This window comes from Chiloscyllium punctatum, chromosome 11 (genome assembly GCF_047496795.1).
Source record: "Chiloscyllium punctatum isolate Juve2018m chromosome 11, sChiPun1.3, whole genome shotgun sequence".
Taxonomy (NCBI): Eukaryota; Metazoa; Chordata; class Chondrichthyes; order Orectolobiformes; family Hemiscylliidae; genus Chiloscyllium; species Chiloscyllium punctatum.
The window spans coordinates 48,981,145-49,000,259 of record NC_092749.1 but is presented as its reverse complement, the minus strand read 5'-3'; the positions used below and the strand labels follow the sequence as shown (position 1 = coordinate 49,000,259).

The following is a 19,115-nucleotide window of genomic DNA, read 5'->3' as shown; positions in this document are numbered from 1 at the left end:
CAGGGAATGGCTAAGGGACTTGAGGCTGTTTTCCTTGGAGAGAAGGTTAAGAGGTGACTTACTGAGACATACAGGATAATCAGAGGGTTAGATAGGGTGGATAGCGAGAGCCTTTTTCCTCAGATGGTGATCGCTAGCATGAGGGGGCATAGCTTTAAATTGAGGGGTAATAGATATAGGACATATGTCAGAGGTAGTTTCTTTACTCAGAGAGTAGTAGGGGTTTGGAACGCACTGCCTGCAACACTAGTAGACTCATTAACTTTAAGGGCATTTAAACAGCCATTGGATAGTCATATGGACGAAAATGGAATTGTGTACGTTAGATAGGCTTCAGATTGGTTTCACAGGTTGGCACAACATTGAGGCCGAAGCCTGTATTGCGCTGTAATGTTCTATGTACCAAAGGTATTATATTAATCATAGTTGATGTTAACCTCCATTTAGATTGGGATGGACAGATTGGCAAAGGAAGCCATAAGAAAGAATTCAGTGTCTATTTGGGATAGTTTCAAATAACAATATATTTTGTGGATCGAACCAGTGATTAGGCTATTTTGGATCTGGTTATGTGTAATGAGGCAGATGATGAGAGAGTAAAAGATACCCTTAGAAACTGTGACCATAAGATGATAGAATTTAGCTTTCAGTTTGAGAGGGAGGAAATTGAGTTGGAAACAACTGTGCGAAGCTTAAACTAGATCAATTACAAAGCAATGAATCAGAGTTAACTGGAGTGAACTTGGAAAGGATTTTAGCAGCAAAGATGGCTGAGGGACAGTGACAGACATTTCAGAAAATAATTTGCAGCTCACAGCAAAGATATATTTCAGCGAGGAAAAAAGATTCTAGGAAGGGCATAAGACACACATAGTTACTAAGGAAGTTAAGGATAGCATTAAATTGAAAGAAAAAACATACAAAGTGACAAAGATTAGTGATATGTCAGAGAATTGGGAACCAACAAAAACCAACAAAAGGTTCAAAAACCATCAAGAAAAGAGAAAATATGCTTCATGGGTACTCTTGCAAGTAATTTCAAGCTGGGAACCTTCTTTAAATATATATATAAAAAAAAAGCAAAAGTGAACATAGACTTCTGAGAGAATGAGACTCAGGAAATAATATGGGGAACCAGAAAATTACAGCGGCGTTAAATAAGTACTTTTGCAGCAGTCTTCATGGTAGAAGATAGTAATAGCATCCCAAAGTTACTCAATAATCAAGGGGCAAATGGGGGACAGGAAATACATACAATAATTAGCACTACAGAAAATGTACTCAGGAAAACTAATGGGGCTAAAGACTGATAAGTCCACTGGGCCTGATGGGATACAACCCTGGATATTAAACAAAGGAGCTTCAGAGATACTGGATGCACTGGTAGTCATTTTCCACAAATCCTTTTCAGAGGATTGTAACACCTTTACTTAAAAAGAGGAGGCCAAAAGCAGATAACTGTACCAAACAAAACAGAAACATCTGAGCGATCTCAGCAGGTCTGGCAGCATCTGTGGAAAGAAATCAGAAGTAACATTTCAGATCCAGTGACCTTTCTTCAGAGTTCTGGACTCGAAATGTGAATTCTGATTTGTCTCCAAGACACTGCCAAACCTGCTGAGATTTTTCAGCAATTTCTGTTTTTGTTTCAGATTTCCAACATCCGCAGTTCTTCCAGTTTTTTGTTTAGAGTAATAACTCTAGGCCGGTGGCTTAACGTTTGTCATTGCAAAAATGCTAGAGTTTATAATAAAGGATGTAATAGGAAAGCAATTATAAATACAGAAAATGAAGAAGTCAAGTCAGCATGGCTTTATGAAGGGGAAATCTTGCCTGACAAATTTACAGTAATTTTTTGAGGTAACAAGCAGGATAGTGGTGGATGTAATATATTTAGATATTCAGGTGGATCTTCATAAGACACTATACATTAGGCTACTTAATGAAAAAAGGAGCCCAAGGTGTTGGAAATAGTACATTAGTATAGATAGAGGATTGGCAAAGTAATAGAAGATGGGCAGTTGGTATAGGAATGCTTTCTTAGAATGGCAACCTATAACTAATAGTGTACCTCAGGGGTCAGGGCTGGAATCACCATGATTTACAATATATATTAATCTTATGCCCGAAACGTCGATTCTCCTGTTCCTTGGATGCTGCCTGACCTGCTGCGCTTTTCCAGGAACACATTTTCAGCAATATATATTAATGACTGGATGAGGAAAGTGAATATGTTATAACCAAGTGTACAGAGGACACAAAAATAGGTGGGACAGCAAATGGTGAGGATGAAGCCAGAAGGAAACAGTCTGGTTAAGCAAGTGGGCAAAAATTTAGCAGCTGGAATATGATGTGGTCAAATATGAGGTTTTGCACTTTGGCAAGAAGAATGTATGAGCTGAATATCATTTAAATGGAAAAAAAGACTGCAGAAAGCTCCACAACAGAGGGATTTGGGAGTCCTTGTGCATGAATCATAATAAGCTAGCAGCTAGGTTCAGCAGGTATAGAGAGGCAAATTGAATGCTGGCCTTCATTTCAAATGGAATGGAGTAGAAAATTAGGGAGGTTTTGCTAAAACTATACAAGTCACTAATCAGGCCACAGCTGGAATACTGCGAACAGTTTTGGGCCCCTTATCTAAGTAAAGATTTTTTGGCATTGGAGAAGTCCAGAGAAGGTTCAGAAAGCTGATTTCAGGTTTAGAGGCATTGTTTTATGAAGAGAGGCTGAGTAAATTGGGCTTGTACTTATTTAAAAGTAGGAGAATAAGCAATGACCCTCTTGAAACATATGAGGTTCTGTGGGACTTGACAGGATAGCTGCAAAAAGGTTGTTTCCCCTTTTGACAGAGTCTAGGACCAGACAGCATAATCTGAGAATAAGAGGTCGCTGACTTAAGGTAGAGTAATTTCTTCTGTATAGAGTAATATATTTGTGGAGTTCTTTCTCGCAGAGGGCTGTCAAGGCATGGTCATTAAGTATATTTCAGGCTAAGATAGTCAGATTTTTAGTCAGTATGGGAATTAAGAGTTAGAGAAAAAGGCAGAAAAATGGAGTTTAGAATTATCAGATCAACCATGATCTCACTGAATGGTGGAGCAAACTCGATAGATTGAATGGCCTGTTACAGGTTGTTCTGCTAATAACATGCTTTTCATTAACACAAATGTGCTCTTACACAATTGACGAATTGGGGACACTGTTTCTAAAGCGCTAAGTTTTAGAGCAAATATCGATTAAAATGTGATTCCGGCCCCTTTAGTTTAAATGATGCTGCTATTACACGATTTTCTTATAACATGGGATTGCACAAGAACAGAACTACTGTATTATAGCAGAACTGACTGTACATCTGCTCCTGTAATATGGTCTTAATACAGCTGTCAACAGCAGCTCCTAAGACTAAACAGTACATTGTCAAACAGAACAATTTTATTTCACAGCAGAAGGAGTGGCATATCAACATTGCAAAGACTTTTCATTGGTTAGAAGAGGAACAATATAAAATGCTAAAACTTGAGGCAAATGGTCAACAGGCTCCTATGAATCACAATTTTTCTTAAGTAGTCAAACTGTTGTTTGCCAGTCTTTAATTAACTAAAAATAGGATACTTGCATTTTTAAATGCCAAGCTGGTGTTGTCAAGATAGCTCAACTACAGTGGGGCAAATAGACAAGGAAGCTCCCAAACACCTCTGACAGTACAAGAATTATACCCACAAGATTGGATTTAAGAGCAGCACACACTATTCCAATTGAGCTAATACGCATTAATTAAAGCTTGATCAGAATTTATTTTTATAAAATTACTTTCCTCATGTTTACTTTACAAACCATTTAAACATAAGCACATTATATTAATACCATGCTGGAAGTAGAAAATAAAATATATTGCTTTTTACCAATCTACTTTCTAGCTTTTAAGAGTTCAATTTTATAAACATCCCAGGCAAACAATTTTAAGATCCAATCAAAGTAAGGGGAACTGGATTTTGAGTTACTTCACTATCGTATGTACAAATATGTTTTTAAAGTGAAAAAAAAAGTCTGTAAGCAAGCTAAGCAAAGTTTTGAAATTCAATTACAAAAGCTGTTCTGTTTTGTTAGATTGACTGAAAGCTGATTATAAATTGCTTTTATAGTTGATGAGAAGCCAAGGTGTACTGGACTGCTCAATTAATATCCTAACATTTGGTTTAAAACAAAAAGAACTACAGTCTTGCATATGCAGGGGCATGACACAAATAGTTCTTGGTCACAGTACTTTGTACCTGACTGCGGTCCTTCCAGGCTGCAGGGCAAAAGAAAAGGTTTTCGGAGTAAAGGGATAGATTTTAATAACACCATCTTTATGAACAAGTGCTATCACATGGCAGTCCAGTACGTGCATTTTGGCCATTAAATAACCACGACAACAGTGCAACCCCAGGCTATATTGTTGTTTTTGGTTATTTAATGGTACATTTTATGGGATATTTAAGAGTTCTCACTAACTCTTTTATGACTTTAATTTGAGTGCAAACAAGCATTCAGCTTGAAAATTTCCACTGCCAAGGTGGTTGTTCAAAAATGCATGATAAGTCGCTTCATGGAACACCGAAAGAGCTATTATTGTTTTTTAGTTGCCAGGAGAATGAATGCTCAAAAAAAAATTAGTAACAACTTAAAAATCATCATTAATGTTTCAGGGATTCTTCCTATTGATTTCTAAAACTTCAAAGTGGAACGGTGGAAAATCCAAAGATGTGGTTTTTCTTAGCATTATCTTAGGATGGAAGATTGGGGAACTCGAGTAGAAATTCTACTCCATATCACAAAATGCAACATTAAATGGTCATACCCAGTTGCCTCAATTTAATATAGGTTTTACATGCCTTAATCTGCCAGATTCAATAAAAATGGCAGGGTATAATTATCAATCCCATGATCATGAGGATTTGAGCTACATATGTGAGAGTCAACATGCATTCTCTTCGCTTCTCCATTGGAGTCTTGGGATAAGTGAATGTAACCAATTAATTCAATATTTAAGGGAGCCAGCACTGATTACACTGTATATGGTTTGAGCTGTTCATATACTTTTATAAAGAAACCTGCCTTCTTTGTTGATTGATTCACCATTAACATGTTCAATAAAGTCAGATGTTTGTAATTTGAAGCCAAACAACTATATCTAGGCAGCTAGGCAGGTGTTTCTTTTTCAGAGAGGTACCCTATGGCTTAAGCAAAACAGTCACACACTTATCCATGGTTCTCTGACACTTTGGCCTCAAAGCAGGAAGGATAGTGGGATAGAGTCACAGAGATATACAGCACGGGATCAGATCCTTCGGTCCAACTCGTCCATGCTGACCAGATATCCTAACCTAGCCTAGTCCCATTAGCCAGCACTTGGCCCATATCCTCTAAACCCTTCCTATTCATATACCCATCCAGATACTTTTTAAATACAGGAGTTGGGAGGTTACATTATAGCTGTACAGGACATTGGCTAGGCCACTTTTGGAACATTGCATGCAATTCTGGTCTCCTTCCTATCGGAAGATTGTTGTGAAAATTGAAAGGGTTCAGAAAAGATTTACAAGGATAATGCCAGGGTTGGAGGATTTGAGCTATAGGGAGAGGTTGAATAGGCTGGGGCTGTTTTCCCTGGAGCGTCGGAGGCTGAGGGGTGACCTTATAGAGGTTTATAAAATCATGAGGGGCATGGATAGGGTAAATAGATAAGGTGTTTTCCCTGAGGTGGGGGAGTCTAGAACTAGAGGGCATAGCTTTAGGATGAGAGGGGAAAGATAGAAAAGAAACTTAAGGAGCAATCTTTTCAGGCAGAGGGTGGTGTGTGTGGAATGGGCTGCCAGAGGGAGTGGGGTACAATTGCAACATTTAAAGGGCTCTGGAGGGGCATATGAATAGGAAGGGTTTGAAGGGATATGGGCCAGGTGTTGGCAGGTGGCACTTGATTGGGTTGGGATATCTGGTCGGCATGGACAAGTTGGACGTAGGGTCTATTTCCATGCTGTACATCTCTATGACTCTAAATACTAAAATTGTACCAGCCTCCACCACGTCCTCTGGCAGCTCATTCCACACACGCACCACTATCTCTGTGAAAAAGTTGCTCCTTAGGTCTCTCTTATATCCTTTCCCTCTCAACCTAAATCTATGTCCTCTAGTTATGGACTCCCCCACTCCATGGAAAGGACCTTGTCTATTTGTACTATCCATGCCCCACATGATTTTATAAACCTCTATAAGGTAACCCCTCAGCCTCCGACACTCCAGGGAAAAGAGCCGCAGCCTGTTCAGCCTCTCCCTAAAGCTCAAATCCTCCAACCCTGGTAATATCCTTGTAAATCTTTTCTGAACCCTTTCACGTTTCACACCATCCTTCCGATAGGAAGGAGACCAGAACTGCACACAATATTCCAAAAGTGGCCTAACCAATGTCCTGTACAGCCACAACATGACCTCCCAACTCCTATGCTCAATGCACTGACCAATAAAGGAAAGCATGCCTATCTACCTGTGACTCTACTTGCAAGGAACTATGAACTTGCTCTCCAAGGTTTCTTTGTTCAACAACACTCCCAGGACCTTCCCAGTAAGTGTACAAATCCTGCTCTGATTTACTTTTCCAAAATGCAGCACCTCACACTTACCTAAATTAAACTCTATCTGCCACTATTCTGCCCATTGGGCCATCTGGTCAAGATCCTGTATAATCTGAGGTAACCTTCTTTGATGTCCACTACACCTCCAATTTTGGTGTCATCTGCAAACTTACTAACTATAGCTCCTATGTTCACACCTAAATCATTTATATAAATGATGAGAAGAAGTGGACCCAGCACCAATCCTTGTGGCACATCACTGGTCACAGGCCTCCAGTCTGAAAAGCAACCCTCCAGCACCATCCTCTGTCTTCCACCTTCAAGCCAGTTCTGTATCCAAATGGCTAGTTCTTCCCGTCTTCCATGAGATCTAACCTTGCTAATCAGTTTCCCATGAGGAACCTTGTCAACCTCCTTACTGAAGTCCAAACAGATCACGTCCACCGTTCTGCCCTCATCAATCCTCTTTGTGACTTCTTCAAAAAACTCAATCAAGTGCATGAGACATGATTTCCCATGCACAAAATCATGCTGACTATCCCTAACCAGTCCTTGCCTTTCCAAATAAATGTAAATCCTACCCCTCAGGATTCCCTACAACAACTTGCTCACTCCTGATATCAGGCTCATCAGTCTATAGTTCCCTGGATTTTCCTTACCACCTTTCTTAAATAGTGGCACCACGTCACCAACCTCCAGTCTTTCGCCACTTCACCTGTGACTATCAATGATACAAATATCTCAGCAAGGGGCCCTGGTTTACCACAGAGTTTTAAGGTACACTTGATCAGATCCTGAGGAATTATCTACTTTTATACATTTCAAGACATCCAGCACCTCCTCCTCTGTAATATGGACATTTTTCAAGATGTCACCATCTATTTCCCCACATTCTATATCTTCCATGTCCTTCTCCACAGTAAACACTGATGCAAAATAGTCATGTAGAATCTCCTCTGGCGGCTCCACACATAGGCTGCCTTGCTGATCTTTGAGGGGCCCTATTCTTTCCTGAGCTACCCTTCTGTCCCAAATGTATTTATAAAATCCCTTTGGATTCTCCTTAACACTATTTGCCAGAGCCAACTCATATTCCCTTCTTGTCCTCCTGATTTCCCTCTTAAGTATACTTCTACTGCCTTATAGACATATAGACAGGAGAGATCGCATGAATCCTTAGAAGAGTATATGTTTCCTTCTTTTTCTTAACCAAAACCTCAATTTCTCTAGTCATCCAGTATTCCCCACACCCACCAGCCTAATAAATACATCAGAGCATTGGTAACAATGAAGAATTATTGATTTAAGTGATACTCACTCTTGGTTATGGGGATCCAGGGAAACATGGGCAAGTCTCTCATTACTACCGGGCCCATGAGTGTCAATCTGTAAAAGGAAAAACAATGCTTAGAAAAGTATGTGATACAAGTAGGGTTGTGAAAGCAAAAAGAGTGATTTTCTGTAGATAGTCTATACCCCACCAACAGAAGTGATTACTTTTCCTAGTAATGAAAAGGCCAGCAGTCAACCAAAATATAATATGTTAGCAGAGTTGAAAGAGTTGAGTCTTTTTTTTTAAAACTGCTGCCTGTTTTACCTTTTTGTAAAGAACAAATTTCTTAATTCTTTGCATGTTGGAAAGAAAATACAACATTTAAATTCAACATATTCATATTTAAAGAAATGGCTGGCAAGACAAACATTCCAATGGCTAGAAAGCTATTTGTCTTTTAGGTTTGAAGTGTTTATTTCAGTCAAAACTGTTAAATCTAAATATCTTGTTTTGGTATGCATCAGAAAATCTAAAATTTTCTGGTGCCACACAATTAAAGGAACAAAGTAAGGCCCAGTGTAAAGAGCAACATAGCAGGTCAGGCTGCATCCGAGGAGCAGGAAAAATGACGTTTCGGGCGGGAGCCCTTTATCAGGAATGAGGGCTGAAGGGCCCTCAGGAAGGGCTCCTACACGAAACATTGATTTTCCTGCTCCTTGGATGCTGCTTGACCTGCTGTGCATTTCCAGCACTATCTAATCTTGGCTCTAATCTCCAGCATCTGTAGTCCTCACTTTCGCCAAAAGCACAACAAAACAGATTATTAGGCAAATATTTTCCATTCCTGAAAAACATTTTATTAAATGCTTGGGAAATGATAACTTGTCACTGCTTAATCAAGGCATTGTACCATTTTAAATTAAATTTTCCAAACCTACTGTTTTAAAAACAAAACTAAATTAAATCTCACGCAGTTCATAAAAACTACCACTTGATTTCAAAATGATGCTTAATAATAATGTGACCCCTATATTTCACAAAATAGTGATTTAGAGCTGAAAAAAATGTCTTATGTAAGGATTTAATTGTATAATACTTGTTAAATATATTCTTTGTTTAAAATGTAATTTAATACACCAAGTGGCGCAGCTAACATTTGCTTGATGGGGGATGGGGCAGAGGTGAGGAAAAATTATGTTATAAATTAAAGTCTCATGTTGATAGTTTATATCCTGCAGTACCTGCAAACTAATTTCTATTTTAGATGTAAGCAATATTTTCTCTAGCCAAGAAACAAACAAACTTATGACCTTACTACAGATTTTTTTCCTTTAAAAATATCTGCAAAAGAGATTTTCATACGTATCACTGACTCATTTTAGTGGAATATACCAATACATTTTTTACACCATCGTGGCAAGGCGAGCAGTTCACACATGTTTCATGCTGAATTAAGGTTTCACAATCACATTACCTCATGGTGGACACAATGCTTTTCTTCAGTTGCATATTATAAAACACTTGGAGGGAGAGTGCTTTCCCTTGTTCTCACTGTTGACTAGCCCTTTCACAAAATATTAATCATGTTCACTGTCATACCATCATTAAAAGACATCATTCTAAAAAAAATCATTACATGCCAATTCTGATTTCTTACCATCAGTGAAATTTAAAAAAAAAAGCCATACAAATGCTGTATCATTTATTTATATTGTTTGAGTTTTACCTCAATAATCTTATGTGAATGCAACTTTTGTAGTTGGGGAGAAAACTGCATGGTATTCCCTTTACACCTATAATTCCATCTTAAAACTTTGCTTTTACCTTTTATAAGATTGTTTCAATTTGATTTTTTGATGACATACCATTGTTAACCAGTTTTATAAAGTTAATAAATTACAACTGTTACATTGGAGACTGTATTTCATTAAGCAACCATACATCAACTGAGAAGTTAACCTACTGCTGTAGACCCTGTATGGAATATAGCTTTAACTGAACGTTCTATTTTCTTCAGTGCTCCTGAGGTTTAGTTCCCACAGAAATTTAGATCTGCCATACCACCTTTCCAAATTGCAATTGTAAAACAAAAGTACACTGAAGGTAATCTTTGACATACTTGGTCTTATTACAAAGTTATATTGGATTACGAGCATCTGAATACTACAATTAAATCAGGTGTAGACTTCAGTGAACAAATCAAGACAACTAGAAATGAAACCATAACTTCCCTTTGAAGTATTGCATTCCGTCTCAATAAAGCAAGCTGGATAATTGAACAGTGTACTCTTTGCAAAAAAAAGGCAAATGCCATAATTGAAAATTATTCATTAATAAAAAAAGTTTAAAAAAAGTTTTGTTCCTTCAAATCAAGGCAATTTCTGGAAATTGTGCAATTTACCTCCCATATTCTTGACTTTATTCTACGTTAGCATTCACTTTCATAAATATAACCATTAAATTACATTTCTGACAATACATGAAATACATTTACTGTTGAGCATACTTACGGCTGTATCACATCACACCATTAATATAATTGCAAGTACTGCTGCAGTTACATAAATGACTATAAAATGTGTGATCAATTGCCTTTTGGGGATGTAAAATAGTTTTTATTTCTCTCAGTCATGTCAAGTTTTAAATACTAGCTTGTACTATATAGGTATATTAGTCTAATAAATGCCAGCATCTTGCCTGTAACTACTGTCCAATCGAAGTGGGTGTACTATTTCGCTTGGCTAAATTATTTCTAATCTAAATTCATAAAAATAGAAATTATTTTCTTAATCCATCATTCATGGCTCATTTCATTTTTAGATGACAGTAAAGCATTACATTTCTCACTGAATAACTGTATACAAATGTTTTGTGACCTATAAGATTATCAGTATGAATATAAAAATAGATATGATAATTCAAACCAAATATTAAAGAGTGCCTCTTTTTGCTGGCTAACCATGAATACGGCCAGTGAATGACAATTTTACTTAAAAACTATGGAGAGGAGGTGGAGTGATGAGAAGAGAAAAGTTGACTGAAATAGTATCAACAACTGGAGTCAGTCAAACTACAAATCTATTTTTAGAGCATTTCAATACTATTGTAGTGGGTGGGATAAGGATCAGCATTGAGTTGTGCAAATGTGGATAGAGACAAATTTCATGATGCCACACGGAGATAAATACATCTATATGAAGTGTAGAAAATGAATTAACATCCTAGGATGAGCTTGCTTTTGCCATGTTTACTTTAGTAAATAAAAAAAATGGTTTCCATGTATAATCAAATATGTTAGCACTGATTCTTTTTCCTCCAGAATTAATATGCAATAGCACAAGCTGAAGATATTCCACAATAGAAATAATATACTGGGAATCAGGAGTGCTCTTGTGTGAGTTAACCATCTCAACACTGTGAGGAACAATAAATTTCAATGAAAAGGGAAGCATGACTGCTTCTTTTATCATATAGTGGAGAGGAAATCATAATTGAGTTTCATCAGGGCTTTATGAGCTTATTTCAGATTCATGTTTCGAGGTGATTATTATACCCTTCAAATATAAAGACAGCAAAATAAGTTTGTTGCTTTTTATGTTGACAATACAGTTATAAATTTGCCTGTATCCAGAATATTAAGATAAGAAATGCTGCAAATCAGTCTCCCTAAAGTGGGTTGGCCATTATTCAGAGTTGCATGACTCAGTCAATTTCCAAACCAAGTGCTAATTAGCTGTGTTTTGTGTATGTGCATGTTGAAAATGGAAAGGGAGAGGGAAAATGTGCACTATAATCTACTGCGCAAAACAAAATACTGAACAGATACACAGACTAAAATATTTATTCAGTTGGTAGATTAGCAGTTAGCAGTTTTGGACAAAATCAGCGGCCATCTTACTTTATTCAACATTTATGGAGGATGTGTAGATTGAGCAAGTTATGGTATTTTGTATTTGTATTTAATATCATTTAACATTTCTTATTATAAATATGATGAGATTTCACTGTGGCGTGACTGTAAAGGATAACTAGGTTGATGGATAATGAGGCAATCTACATGTCATATTTCTTTATGCTCTTGACATGAGGTTGTACTGATGAACTCATTGTGTATTCTGGGAGTAAGGAAAGTCATATTGGGAAATCACTGTGGGAAAAGGTACTCTGTTGCATCATTGAAATAAAACAAGATTTACATTACAAAAAAATATATTATACTTGAATAATTTCCTTCACATAAATAGTAGCTCAAAGGGCAAAACTGATATTTAATGAAATCTTAATGAAGGTACGTATGCATCATTGTAAAATATTTGGAATGAACAATAATGAACATTTATTTCAAGATAATAATCACAAACTTCTTTTAGATTTGTAGCCCTCGAAAGTTAGTAAAAAAAAACTTTGCAAACTGCCTGTCCTCGCGGTTAATTAGTGTAGAAACACAGTTCAATTAGAATATCTAAAATTCATCAATACATTTAATTAAGTAAACTATTGTTTATATTCCAAATGAAACTGATTTTTAACCACTTATAAATTCACACAACTTCACATATATCAAAGGAGATCAATTGTCCAGGCTCCAGTAAATGTTTTTCATGCTGAAATCATTTATCTGCTTTCATTACTGTGTGAGATGATTTCCTCATCAATCTCCATGATCAATTTATCATTGTACCTGTAAATTAAAATTTGTCTCATAAATTCATTTCTACATAAATTATTTCCAGGTACAAAAAATATTGTATTTTCAATAAAGAACAGAACCATGATTTTTGTTACGGCGCAAGCAAAATATTTTTAAAGTATATTTTAGTGATCTCTTTTTATTGTTCAGGTTTTGGCATATACAATCCATGACAATACTTTAGAATTAAATGGCAAGCTTGTAATTTCCACTGAACGAAAAGATTTTCATAAAGGAAGTCTTCACAGTTATTACTTGTTTGGTACAGCCTTTACTGTTTCTTATACTATGGCGGGTTCCTTTTGTAATCTACAACTCTCCCATGTACTTTCTCAGAAAACATATGCAATGGATTCGCTGTTACCACAGTGCAATTACGTGCTTATTCCATGTTTTTCTACACTAAACAATCTACTGAATGTGGAGCCAAAAGGTAACTGGTCACAATACAAAAGGTAGATAATGACATATCACAAGAATCTGGATTGTATTCGAAATAATAAATTTTAAATTTGTGGATGGCATCAAATTATAGGGGGTAGGGGGTGGGAGGGGCTTGCCAATACTGAGAAAGATGGCAACAAATTGCAGGATGACATTAATAAACTTGCAGAATAGAGGAATAATTAGCAAATGACACTGATAAATGGGAGGTAATACACTTTTTTAGGAAGAATTCAGAAGCAATTTATTACTTGTTCAGTGTGAGTCTACTTGAGGTAGACAAAGAGACCCTGAAGTAAAAAGATACTAATCACTAAAAATTGCACTACAGTTTGATATGAAGCAGCAAACCAAAAAAGGCTTATTTCTCGAGAGATAGAACTGAAACGTAAGCAAATAATACCAAACTGGTGTTGAAACATGGGTTGGACACCACTTGAAATACTGGTTGCATTTCTAGTTGCCATATTCTAAAATGAGTGCACAGGCATTGGAAAAAGGGTAGAGAAGATTTACAAGAATGCTGCAGGATATGAGGTTATACGTATCGGAAAGGATGCATAGACCTGACTTTTTTTTTGGCAAAAAGGATGAGGGGGTGACCTAATGGAAGTTTAAAATTACAAATGGTTTTGAGAGAGTGGATATAGGGAGAATGCTTCAAATTATGGGTAACAGCATAATAAGTGGCCATTGATATGAAACAGTCATCAAAAATTTAGTCAGGAATTCAGAAGGAAATATCCTTACCTGAACAGTAAGGAGAATAGGGAGTTTTCTTGCACAGGGAATGGCTGAAGTGGAGGCACTTAGGGCAGTTAATAGATTTAGCTGAGGTGAGGCAGGAGAAGGCACATATGAAACAAAAAATGCCTGCATGGACTGGTTGGGCTGAATGGGCGATTCTGTACTGTATATCAATGCCAGCCTACACAAAATTAACAGATTTTGTAATTCAACTCACTGTAATGTGCTGCATTCAAATATGTTTTTCCCCAAAGTTCAAGTCAAAGTAAACGCTTATCTCTTACTTTGGATATTGGATTAAACTTTCATCTTGAATGTGAATGTAGAAAGGACAGCTGATTGCCTGAGCCTTATAAGCAGCTTTCTGAGCTGCAATTTATTTTTTAAAATGTTACAACTGAAAACTTTCATTTTGAGTGCTGTGAAACAAACTTGTTTACTCAAACATGAACTTCTATTAGGGCACTCATTTATTTCAGTAGAAGTCTAATTTGGAAGATGTGCTGGAATGTCACTCCAACATGTTACTGAATATGAAGTATACTGTAATCTGGCCAGACATCTGAATTTATGCTGTGATCCTGGATAAGACTACCAAATTATTTTATGATATAGTTAGGGATCAGCAACATTTTATTATTAAAGTGGACATACATTGAAATCCAGTGGGCGAAGAGAATAAAGCCACAATATTCCATAATTTTGAATGAAAAACAACATTTTATAGCACAAGTTAGAACTGTAGCATAATCTCTAACACACGTAAAACTTATTTCTAGCACCAAGAATTAACATGTAATAAACAAAGGTGATATACTGCGACTGGACACCTCATGGAACACCTGAGATATACAGATACCATGGATTTTTCAAAAGCCCCATCCCTAACATTAATTCCACAGTGAGTTATTAAATCTCAAATTTCACAAGGGATTATAATTCATCAGTTTTGTTGATATGGTTTGGAATACCCTCTCAGGAGCCTGTCTGACAAGGACTGCCTGAACAACTGCTCCTGTTCAAGTCCAACACCCTCTTGTTCTTGATCCAGACTCTCTCAGACTCTGAAAACTACACTCAAGTAGTTACTTACAGGCACAACTTCAGTTTTTCACCAACTGCTAGCATCACCAAGTTAAAACTTTCCTGTGCTTTCCCTGATTTCTAATATTGCCTATCTGAGTCAAGCAAATAATGATTATGCCCTTTCTCCCAGCTAACTGAGGTTAGATGGTTGGATTCCATGAGTCAATAAGCATGGTTTATTCCCTCTACATCTATGTGATAAATGAATACCATAAAACCGAAAGACATAGAAGCAGAAATCAGGACATTCAGCCCATCAAGTTTGCTTATTCTCCCGCTTGCTCCCCATTACCTTTGATCCCTTTGACAAACTAGAACCCATCTACCTCAGTCTTAAATATATTCAATGATCTAGCCTCCACAGCCTTCTGTGGCAGTAAATTCCTTAGATTCACCACTCTCTGGCTGAAGAAGTTCTTCCTTATCTCCATTCTAAAAGGGCTTCTCATTACTCCAGGGCTGTCCCCTTGGGTCCTCGTCTCTCCTACAGCTGAAATCATCTCCCCAACATTCACTTTGACTAGGCCATTCGGTATTAGAGATCTAAGTTTCAATTAGATCCCACCCCCAACCATCCTTCTAAACTCCATCAAGTAAAGATCCAGAGACCTCAAACGTTCCTCCTATATTAAGTTTTTCATTCCTGGGACCATTCTCATGAACCTCCTCAGAGATATTGGGCCCAAAACTGTGCAGAATATTCCAAATATGGTCTGACTTGAGTCTTATAGAGCCTCAGAAATACATCCCTACTTTTATATCCTCTCAAAATAAATGTAATAATTGCATTTGCTTTCCTAATTACTGACTCAACCTGCAAGTTTACCTTGACAAAATTCTGGACGAACTCCCAAGTCTCTTTGCATTTCAGACTTCTGAATTTTCTCCCCATTTCAAAAATTGTCCATGTCTTTATTCTCCCTATCAAAGTGCATGACCCCACATTTTCCCACCTTGTACTCCATCTGCCACTTCTGTGCACATTCTCCTACCCTGCCCAAATCCTTTTGAAGCCTCTCTGCCTCCTCAATGCTACCTGCCCCTCTACCTATCCTTGTATCATCTGCAAACTTAGCCAGCATGTCCTCAGTTCTTTCATCGAGACTGTTAATGTATAAAGTGAAGTAGTGGTCCCAACACAGCCTTGATCACCACCTGTCACCAGCTACCATCCTGAGAAAGACACTTTTATTCCCACTGTCTGCTTTCTGCAGGACAGTTGAGCTTCTATCCATGCCAACACCTTGCCTCTAACACCATGGCCCTTATCTTATGCAGTAGCGTCCAAAGCAGCACCTACTCAAAGGCCTTCTTGAAGTCCAGTTAAATAAGGTCCATTGGCTCTCCTTGGTCTAATGTGCTCATTACTTCCTCAAAAGTATTCTACCAGATTCATCAGGCATGACCTCCCCTTGATGAAACCATGCTGACTTTGCCCTATTTTACCATACACTTCCAATATTCAGAAATCTCATCCTTCACAATGGATTCTAGGATCTTACCCACGACCGGAGTCAGGCTAACTGGCTGTAATTTTCAATTTTTTTGCCTTACTACCATTTTAAACATGGGCGTCACATTCGTGATTTTCTAGTCCTCTGGGACTCTCCCCTATCTCTCGTGATTCCTGAAAGATTACCACTAACATCTCCACTATCTCTTTAGCTATCTCCCTTAGAACTCTGGGGTGGAGTCCATTTGGTCCAATGATCTATCCATCTTCAGGCCATTCGTTTTTCTAGCACCTTCTCCTTGGTGATAGCCACCATAATCTGCTCTGCCCCCTCACCCTCTTGAATTTTTGGGATATTATTCGTGTCTTCCACCATGAAGACTGATGCAAAGTAATTATTCAGTTCCTCAGCCATTTCCTCATTACCCACTACTATCTCTAGAGGATCAGTTTCCAGCAGTCCAATGCCCACTTTTGCCCTTTATATATCGAAATAAACTCCTACAATCTTCTTTTATATTACTGGCTGGCTGACTTCATACTTAACCTTTCCCTCCTTATTTCTTTTTTTGTTGCCCTCTATTGGTCTTTGTAAGCTTCTCAATCCTCTGGTTTCCCATTGTCCTTTGCAAAATTATATCTTTACTCTTTTGATTTGTATGTACAGTTCCATGTAATCTTGGATAACTCCATATTGATGGTCTGGCTAGAAAAGTGAGTGGGAGGTTGGTCATTGGTGCAAAGGGAACAGTTAAAACTTATGCCAAACAAAGTAACTTAATGATTTAAAGTTAAAAATCAAGGACTGCCTTGACGGCAGGTATGCCATTGCAACGAGTAGCTCATAATTCTGAATATCTTCGTTTGTCAATGCAAACTCAAATTTAACCCCTATCAAGTTCTCTCAGGACAGTCTGCTTCAATTCACAATGGCCCTTCCTGCCTCAGCATCCTCAATCAATTTTGGAACCTCAACATCTATTTCAGACTCCCTCCCTTCCTTGTCCAAGAGCTAGGTTGTACAGGATGCAGGAAACCTTGGATAACTCCATATTGATGACCCTACACTTATAGACCCTGTTCTGCAATTAGTGGAGTGTTCCTCTTGAGCGCTCCAGGCAACAGAAGTCTGTTGCCAGAAGATCAGTTGCTTGTTTGGTGATGATCTTAGGGGATGACCAGGAAACATTGTAAAACTGTTCAATCTCTGCCTGATGATTTTGTACCTGGGCCATCAGTCATGCCCCCTGGGAATAACCATTGGTGCAGGAGGGAAAATATTTGCTTGTGTAGGTTAGTGAGCCTGGTCAGTCCTTTACCTCTTGCACCATGAGTGTTTAATTAATACATACAAGACAAAGCATTACTGATATTTCTCACAATCTGTTAACATAGAGAGACTTCATCTCTTATGCTGTAAGCATTTAATTACAACAAGCAAGACCTTATATGACTGAAACTCCTCATGAACTGGTTGATTTGGTCAAGCTTCACAATTTATATTATAAACATTTCTACAAATAAATGACTTGGTTATGAAGGAGCCAAGTAATGGAAGGGATTTGTACTCATGGGACTTGGTGAAGAACACTACCCTACTAGACATAGCTTATGAATACATTTGTTTTCTACTTTTGGTAAACAAATTGCCTGTGAATCCATTTGAGGCAGGCTGGGATGTTAATGAGTATTCATGGCAGCCTAATGAATGCAAAAGTAGTGAAGGTCAGGAAAGCTGAGCTACCAGAAAGGTTCTGAGAACTTAATAGTAAAATCTTAAACCACCATTGGGAAATCACATTTTTATCTTTCCCCTCCATTTTACAAATTCTGGGTGAGCTTGGATGATTTGCTCTAATAAACCTTAACTGATTTATGAAACATATCCAGTCCACCTATCATGGTGAACTTCATGCATTGTCCATTGAAGCTGAACAATGTGTAGTATTCTTACCACAGACGGCTAAAGGGCTGTTTTAATACTAATGGAAGTCGTGGTGTATTGGTATTGTTGATAAGAATGAAATTGCTCCATGTTTTTAACATGGTTATAAACTGATTTCATTCTTGCTAACAATGATTAATAAGATTTTCTTTCAATAACTTAAAATTGATCGTCAATTTTTAGAGGAAATAGCTAAAATGCTGGTAAGGAAAACAAAATGAGGAGATAAAAAAATTGATATGAACAGTAAATACTATCACTGCAGTTTCTCCAAATCTAAGTGACAAATGTGATGGTACATGCATGCCTGTACCCTTCAGATTACAGATCACCTTCTACTACCTCTGTCAGATTAATTTACTATGGTTAATCAGGTGGAGTATATTAATAAATGGAAAGGGAACATTTTTTCACTCAGCTTGGAACCAGGACTGACTGCTTCAGAGGTAGGTTGACAATGAAGTAACTACTAATTTGAAGTAAAATTGAGAAAGATTTCTCTGCATACTGTGTATAGTGAAGTGAGATTTTTTTTAGTCCTAAAAGTTCTTAAGCTTTTATTAGAAATAGGCAGAAGAATTTTAAACAAATGTCAATTTTTGAGAAATTTGTTCTTCTGCATGGCGGAACATTTTTACTTGCAGTGTCCATGAATGTTGTGGACCAGGTTTGTAACAGAGTGCCAATTTAGTGCAGTAATTGACATTTTTTGTTTAGTGAAATTTGGTCTAATTGGAACTTGTTTAAGATTTTTAAAAATATGCTTTAAGCACGTGGTGTCATTTTCAAGGCCAGTATTTATTGCTGATCTGTAGCTGCCCTGAGAACGTGGTAATGGGTCCTTCAAATCATTGGTGTGCTAT

General features: G+C 37.4%; 1 protein-coding gene across 3 annotated transcripts in view; it reads right to left on the bottom strand.

Moving 5' to 3' along the window:
• Positions 1-19,115, bottom strand: part of gpatch2 (G patch domain containing 2) — a 305,562-nt gene that overhangs the window by 71,040 nt on the left and 215,407 nt on the right. For all 3 annotated transcript variants that reach the window (XM_072580765.1, XM_072580767.1, XM_072580766.1), the window contains exon 6: positions 7,933-8,000. In XM_072580765.1, coding sequence (XP_072436866.1) covers positions 7,933-8,000 — 68 coding nt within the window. The remainder of the gene's footprint in view (positions 1-7,932; positions 8,001-19,115) is intronic.